The sequence below is a fragment of the Otolemur garnettii genome, unplaced genomic scaffold (assembly GCF_000181295.1).
Source record: "Otolemur garnettii isolate 467f Iridium unplaced genomic scaffold, OtoGar3 scaffold00110, whole genome shotgun sequence".
Taxonomy (NCBI): domain Eukaryota; kingdom Metazoa; phylum Chordata; class Mammalia; order Primates; family Galagidae; genus Otolemur; species Otolemur garnettii.
This window is the reverse complement of record NW_003852505.1, coordinates 1933110-1940979: the sequence shown is the minus strand read 5'-3', so window position 1 is coordinate 1940979 and position 7870 is coordinate 1933110. Positions and strand designations below refer to the sequence as shown.

Sequence of the window (7870 nt, the reverse complement as noted above, 5' to 3'; positions counted from 1 at the left end):
TTTTTTTTTTTTGCCCCATGTATATCTTGGGGCTCTTTCTAAAAAAAAATGTTTTTTTCAAGATAATCATCATCAAAAAATATAAAATAAATAAATTAATTTTTTTTTCCATGTATTTCTTGGGGCTCTATAAAAACAAGAAAAAAATATTTTTGAGACAGTCTCACTCTGTTGCCTAGGCTAGAGTGCTCTGGCATCAGCCTAGCTCACAGCATCCTCAAACTTCTGGGTTTAAGCAATTCTCCTGCCTCTGTGTCCTGAGTAGCTGGGACTACAAGAACCCACCACAACGCCCAGCAAATTTTTCAGTTATTATTAGAGATGGGGTTCTGCTCTTGCCCATGCTGGTCTCAAACTCCTGAGATCAAATGATCCTCCTACTTCAGTCTCCAGAGTGCTAGAATTTTTTTTTTTGAGACAGAGCCTCACTTTGTCACCCTAGGTAGAGTGCCGTGGCATCCCAGCTCACAGGAACCTCAAACTCTTAGGCTTGAGCAATTAATTCTATTGCCTCAGCCTCCTAAGTAGCTGGGACTACAGGCACCCGCCACAATGCCTGGCTATTTTTTTTTTATTGTAGTTGTCATTGTTGTTTAGCAGGCCCGGGCCAGGCTCGAACCCAGCAGCCCTGGTGTATATAGCTAGCACCGTAACCACTGAGCTACAGGTGCTGGACCCCAGAGTGCTAGTACCTTAAAAAACAAATTTATTGAGGGAATTTGTGCACCACAAAATTATCCACTTAAATAGTTCAAATACAACAGTTTTTAGTACATTCACAGACTTGTGAATCTATCACCACAGTTCTACAACATTTTTATTGCTAAAACAGTGAGTTGTGGCTATAGTTGTTAGCTGTTCTTTTATCTCTTGGAATGAAACATAACTGGTATTGATAATTATCTCCCTTTATTTCTTTCCCAAAACACAGAGGCCTATCATATAGCCTGGATATAATTTTGACTGTAATTTTATTATTTCTTTTAATTTCAGATTAATGTAAGGGTATAAACAACCAAATCACAATGTCTGTATTTGTTAGGCAGAGTCCCTCTTGTTGATTGTAATTTTAAACTGTGTATCTTAGAACTTAAAGATACTAGTAATTTAAAATTTTTATTAATGTAGCCTGGATATAATTTTTTACTGTAATTTTATTATTTCTTTTAATTTCAGATTAATGTAAGGGTCTAAACAACAAAATCACAATGTCTGTATTTGTTAGGTAGAGTCTCTCGTTGATTGTAATTTTAAACTATACATCTTAGAACTTAAAGATTCTAGTAATTTAAATATTTTATTAATGTATTTTAGAATTCATTGTTCATTTCTAACTACTGATTTGTTTTATGTTTCTTTAGCTGGTTACCTGTCAATTTATTTTGTCTTTATATACTGTATTAGTAAAAAAAAATTTAAAGCAGGTAATATTTACTAAAAGTAAAAAATAGAAAATATGTAAAAAATTACAATGATTATGATGATGAGAACCCAGGTGCTTTTATGTTCTTCATTCCTGCATATGTTATTTTCTTTTTTTTCTTTTTTTTAATGTTTTATTTATTTATTTATTTTTGGCTGGGGCTGGGTTTGAACCCGCCACCCCCAGCATATGGAGCCTGCACCCTAGTCCTCTGAGCCATAGGTGCTGCCCCTGCATATGTTATTTTAACAAAAAAGAATATTGTTTAAAGGAAGAAAGGGGAGGGAATTGTTTAAGCATATGTGGTATTTGGGAATGGGATAACCTGATTTTACTTCCAGGAGATGTGCAGTTTTTGAAAATCCTTCAGCTGTATTCCGTCATATAGAGAGTGAGAGGAACCAGTAGCCCTAGCAAGTTCTACACCACGGAGAAGACAGAAGTGTGACAAGGAACCTGTCGCCAGACAAGAGCATACAGCGGCACTGCGAAGATGACCATGGCATTCCCTACCCTCAGAGAACTCTTCCTGTCTTTTTGTTTCTGTTTTTCAAATCCTGGGCCAAATAAAAGAAAGTGTTAACTATGAATTCTGGTTATTAATATTTCCTTTCGGTTACATTGGTCATTTAATGAATTATATACTCTGCATAAAACTACTGCCTCATTTTAGAAATTGATTTGTAAAACTGCTTTTACATTATTTCAAAGAACCAAACCTGCAGGACTGACATGAACTTATTTTATGATTCATTTTAAGGAACATTTGAAAGTCAAAGTCTTTAAAGATCTGTTTCTAATATAAGTCAGCTGGTCAAAGACTGTTGTGTGAACCTATGAACCTGTGAGGGAGGATGTCTGGTACAGTTCATGTTTAATAGGCTTGGTAACTCACCTTCGGAAATCATTTTTACTATATACAGGTAGCACATCAAGAGGCTTCTGATTTCATACTGATCCAACCGGTTATACTGGGATATGCTACTCCTTGTAGAACTCTGTCGGGTCTATAATAAAAAGATGGGATAATTGTGAAACAATATCCATACCAGAATTTTCCATAGCCTGTAACTCAATAACTATTTTTATCATTAGTTCTGTTTGGGAAAATTCCAAACATAAATCTAAATTTTGTTTTTACCTGGAAGGTAATGGGCTGAACCTTTCTTGCTGCTGTACATAGTACTACTACTAGAAATTATCTTGGGGTCTTGATAAAGATATAGTCATGAATGCTGTCTATGTTTCATTCCCATAAGCCCTGTGGTTTAGTAGTAAAATCTTACAGTAATTATAGCTATTTCAAGAAAAATAGCTCTTACATGGAAGGGAAATGTAAGGTATGTGAAAGCATAAGAAACATTTTAGACTCTTTAATTTGGGTATCTCCTTAGGGTTTATTAAAATCTGAACTCCAAATCATAGGTCAGAAAAATCTATCTAAAAAATGGGCTAATGGCTTGGTGCCTGTAGCGCAAGCAGCTAGGGTGCCAGACACATACACCAGAGCTGGCGGGTTCAAATCCAGCCCGGGCCTGCCAAACAATGACAACTATAACAACAACAACAAAAAAAAGCCAGGCACTGTGGCAGGCGCCTGTAGTCCCAGCTACTTGGGAGGCTGAGGAAGAGGATCCACTTGAGCCTAGGCGTTTGAGGTTGCTGTGAGCTGTGACACCATGGCACTCTACCCAGGGCAACAGCTTGAGGCTCTGTCTCAAAACAAATAAACAACAACAACAAAAAAAACCAAACAAACAAAAAAAATGGGCCAATGATATTAAGATAATTACTCTAAGGAGAACCCAGTAATACATCAAAATTAGAGCCTCTACAAAGTAGCCATGTTCTTATTATTTAGTGACTTTTATTAAAATATCAGAAGTTAAGTGTTATAAGACCTTACTTATTAGGAGATTTATATGAATATGGTAACAATAGTCCCCTAAAGAATTCACTTTTGTTGACAACCAATACTTAGAGTTGAGCTAAACTGGGGATACACACTGACTAAGGTAGGATTATCTAAGAAAGAACTTTCAGAAAAAAAGAACTTTCATTTGGAGCTAAACACACGCTTACTAAGCTATTGGACTACCAAAAAGTCATTTAACCTTTCAGACATTTATTTGCCTTACCTATGGACAGCGTCTGTTGTCACAATTCTAAATGGTATGAAATAGGAACCTTTGTGAATAAATTACTATCTACCCAAAGGCTTAAGGAAGTATAGTATAGTCCAGTGGTTCTCAAGGGGTGATTTCCAACAAGCAGCTAGAATATGAATTAGTAGGCCCTAATCCAGACCTACAGAATCTTACTCTCTCACTCCTGGGATGACATCAAGTCATCTTTTTTTTCTTCTTCTTTTTTAATTTTAAAGACAGAGTCTCTCTTCTCTCTCTCTCTCTCTCTTTTTTTTGAGACAGAGTCTCAAGCTGTCATCCTAAGTAGAGTGCCATGGCATCAGAGCTCACAGCAACCTCAAACTCTTGGGCCTAAGTGATTCTCTTGCCTCAGCCTCCCAAGTAGCTGGGACTATAGTCACCTGCCACAACACCGGGCTACTTTTTTGTTGCAGTTGTCGTTGTTTTAGCTGGCCCAGCCCGGGTTCAAACCCTCCAGCCTTGGTGTATGTGGCTGGCACTGTAACCACTGTGGCTGTGGGCGCTGGGTCAAGACAGAGACTCTTGCCGGGTGCAATGGCTTACACCTGTGATTCTAGCACGCTGGGAGGCTGAGGCGGGTGGATTGCTTGAGCTCATGAGTTTGAAGGCCAGCCTGAGCAAAAGTGAGACCCTGCCTCTACTAAAAATAGAAAAACTGAGGCAAGAGGATCACTTGAGCCTGAGTTGGAGGTTGCTATGAGCTATAACACCACAGCACTCTACCTGAGGCAACAGCTGAGACTCTGTCTCAAAAATGAAATAAACAAATAAATAAAGACAGAGTCTCATTTTGTCACCCTCAAACTCTTGGCCTCAAGCAATCCTCTTGCCTCAGCCTTCCAAGTAGCTGGGCCTACAGGCACCTGCCATAATGCCCAGCTAGTTTTTTCTATTTTTAGTAGAAAATGGGGTTTCGCTTTTGCTCAGGCTGGTCTGGAACTCCTGAGCTCAAGTAATCCACTCACCTTGGCCTCCCAGAGTGCTAGGATTACAGGCATGAGCCACCATGCCCAGCCCAGCCATTCATTTTTATTGAGCCCTCCAGGTGATTCTGATGCATGCTAAGAGCACTATTGGTACAAGATAAAAAGTACTGAAATTAGAATATATGGGTTTGAGTGTGCCCCCACCACAGCTTGCTGTTATAAGTTGTAATCCCAGTGTTCATTTGTAAATTGGGAGTTGGAATTTAATATTGTATGAACCTTTCTATCTCTAATTTTATATGATTCTATGATTTTGCACAGCAGCATGATAAAACTTAACTGGTCTAAAACTAGGCCTGTCTCAAGACAGATTCATCTCAAACTTTAGTGGTCAGCTTGAAACTCTGATTAAGTAATGATGGGACTCTGAGATTATCAATTTGGGAAGTTTATTACAAGACTGAATTAATCCTTCCGGGACGTGCTTTGTTTTAAATGACAAGTCATGTTAGATATTTTAAACTTGAACTTTCCCTCTCTACAACACTGCCTGGGTTAAAGGAGATATTCAGAGTTAGAACTTTTGAAGATGAATGCCTTATTCCCTATAAATAGTTTAAAATATCCAAGTAGCAGGCTTTCAGTATAGAAAGGAACTGCTAAAATATCCAAGAATTATAGGATAGGATGCATTTTACAGTTCTAGGATGGACTACAGTAGTGTAAAGGGCCTCATGGGTTTATAAAAACAGCCTTACATATCACTAGGGTAATCCTTATATATTTAGGTTCTTACATTTTCACCAGTGTTGCTCTGATCTGGAAATCCTGTTGCTCCTTCTGGGATGAGGGAACCTCTTGAATCTTCTCTCTTAATACCATGTCCATTTTGAAAAGACCCATAAGCTGAAAAAAACAGCCAAGTACTTGTTAGCAACAGAGGGAACTGTCAAAAAACATTTTTAAAAATAAGTACTTGATTACTTTAAGTATATATTATAGAGAATGGATCTTGGTCATCTAAAATGTGAAGTCTATATATTATTTTAAAACACTATAAGAAACCAAGTGAAGGTTAAATGACTTAATCTCCCAAAACACTTTACTATGTGTGAAACTACATAGTAGTTTATTGGAAGTTCCTTGGAAGTCATAAAATAAAGTGACATAATTCAAGAGACAGTTTTATACATAAGGAAACTGGAGCCCAGAAAAGGAACATGCCTTGCCCAAAATTGATGACAGATAAGAAAATTGGAAACCAGTGTTTTTCTCATTATCCTTTATTTTCTTAGTACACCAAGCTATGTTTTAAATAAGCTTAGACAGGGAAACCTAGGCAAATAAATGTAGCTTCAAGGGAGTCAGATTTTAATTAAACTTCAGCAGAAATCATGCTATGTATAGTTTTTACTATGAAATAGTTCAAAAATATAGAGAACTGCAGGGTACATTTCTAAACACTCATGCAATTTACAATCTTTAAAAGGCTTAATTACCAGTGTCTTTGTCAGTGCTCAAACTCCCTCTATTTGTAGGTGAAGTAAAGCCACATGGAAACTCATCCCTGGATGCCTGTAACAGAATGTGATACTTGTGTCATTTAAACAAATTTGTACATGAGGATAAGAAATCTAAATTAACAGAATAAAATGGTACCCTGATTTTAAACAAAGATCATATGGAAGTCTAAATCAGGTAGTAGTACTTAAGCATTCAGGTGACTGTCTTAAAAATGGGGCTATTAGCATACTATTGCAACCAGAACCTCTGGCCAAGGAACAGAATTCTAGATGGCTGCAATGGCAGTCTAAACATGTTTCATTTCTCCTCCTGGGAACCAGGGGCAATGCTAGAAGTAAGGCTACAACCAGAAGCCCTAGATGAAGCTGAGTTGCAAAAGAAACAACAGATAAATGAATTATTTCCAAATACTGTTGTCAATTATATGTGGAATGAGCTCGTAAGCTTGAGCTACTACGTTTGTGAGGAAAGAGCAGTCTGACACCCAGGTACGTGATAGTGCATCCGCATTCAGCCAGTAGACATGATTATACGCTACAAACAAGCAAGCTATCGGGGAAGCTTAACAGCAGTTTTCTCATGAACCCAGGGCAGTCCTGACAAATCAACTGGGACATTTCTAAAGAGAGCTATAAAGGACACAGTTTAACCTGCCACCCAACAATATGACACAGCTAACCAAAGTGGAAAGGTTATCTTGCGCCATACAGAATATGGAGAAGGCAGGAGTTAATAGTTCTACTGGGCAGACTAAAAAGTGTACAATTCTGGCACCATATTTTAATAAGGCCATTGGTAAAATAGAGTTATTGGTAAACTGAAGCATATTCAGAAAAGGGGTGGCTAAGAAAGAAAAGGATTTAGAATGATAGATGATAAAGTAGAGATATTTAGCTTGGAGAAAAATTTAGAAGGGACATATAGAAGAGGTATGTATGGAGGTAGGAACATATGTTTTCTATGTATGTATCTATAGGGGGCAAAACTAGAATGAGTGGATAGAAAAGCTTTGGGTCCAACGTGAGAAGGAATATTTTAAATATTACAATGGCAAAAGGCTGCTTTGCCAAATAGGAGACCAATTACCTCCAAAGTTCCTTTTAATTCCTAAGATTCTGTGAGAGGGGGAAAAAAAGCATAGACCAATTGTGATAAACTAAAAGGGAGTCACCAAGAAGTGCTGCAAAGGACACCAACAAAGGACAAGTGAAGCAAGGAAGTAAAGTTTAATCCCCAGTGCCTAATATTTTGGAAGTGAAGAATCTTCTGTTCAGTTTTCAGGTTGAATAAATATATGAAGGCACACAACACAGCAAATCTTGTTTTCACTATGTCGCCCTGGGTAGAGTGCCGTGGCATCACAGCTCACGGCAACCTCCAACTCTTGGGCTTTAAGTGACTCTCTTGCCTCAGCCTCCCAAGTAGCTGGGACTACAGGCGCCCACCACATAACCTGGCTATTTTGTTGTTGTAGTTGTCATTGTCGTTTGGTAGGCCCAGACTGGGTTTGAACCCTCCAGCTCTGATGCATGTGGCTGGTGCCCCAGGCACTGAGCTACAGGCACAGACCCAACACAGCAAATCTTCACAAACACTGGGTAGAAGACATTTGTGGTGTTCTCTTGGGCTTTGTAATTCAAAGTGTGGTCTTTGTACCAGAAGCCAAATAGTTGTTAGAAAGGCAAACTCTTTTTATTTTCTTTTTTGTAGAGACAGAGTCTCACTTTATTACCCTGGGTAGAGTGCCGTGGCATCACACCTCACAGCAACCTCCAAATCCTGGGCTTAGGTGATTCTCTTGCCTCAGCCTCCCGAGTAGCTGGGACCAC

General features: G+C 38.4%; 1 protein-coding gene across 2 annotated transcripts in view; it reads right to left on the bottom strand.

The window, feature by feature from the left end:
- DOCK11 (dedicator of cytokinesis 11) overlaps positions 1–7870 on the bottom strand; it is a 212033-nt gene that overhangs the window by 67411 nt on the left and 136752 nt on the right. For both annotated transcript variants that reach the window (XM_003796989.2, XM_023517413.1), the window contains 3 exons: positions 6017–6092; positions 5314–5423; positions 2319–2430 (listed from right to left, as the gene is read on the bottom strand). In XM_003796989.2, the coding sequence (XP_003797037.1) occupies positions 2319–2430; positions 5314–5423; positions 6017–6092 (298 nt within the window). The remainder of the gene's footprint in view (positions 1–2318; positions 2431–5313; positions 5424–6016; positions 6093–7870) is intronic.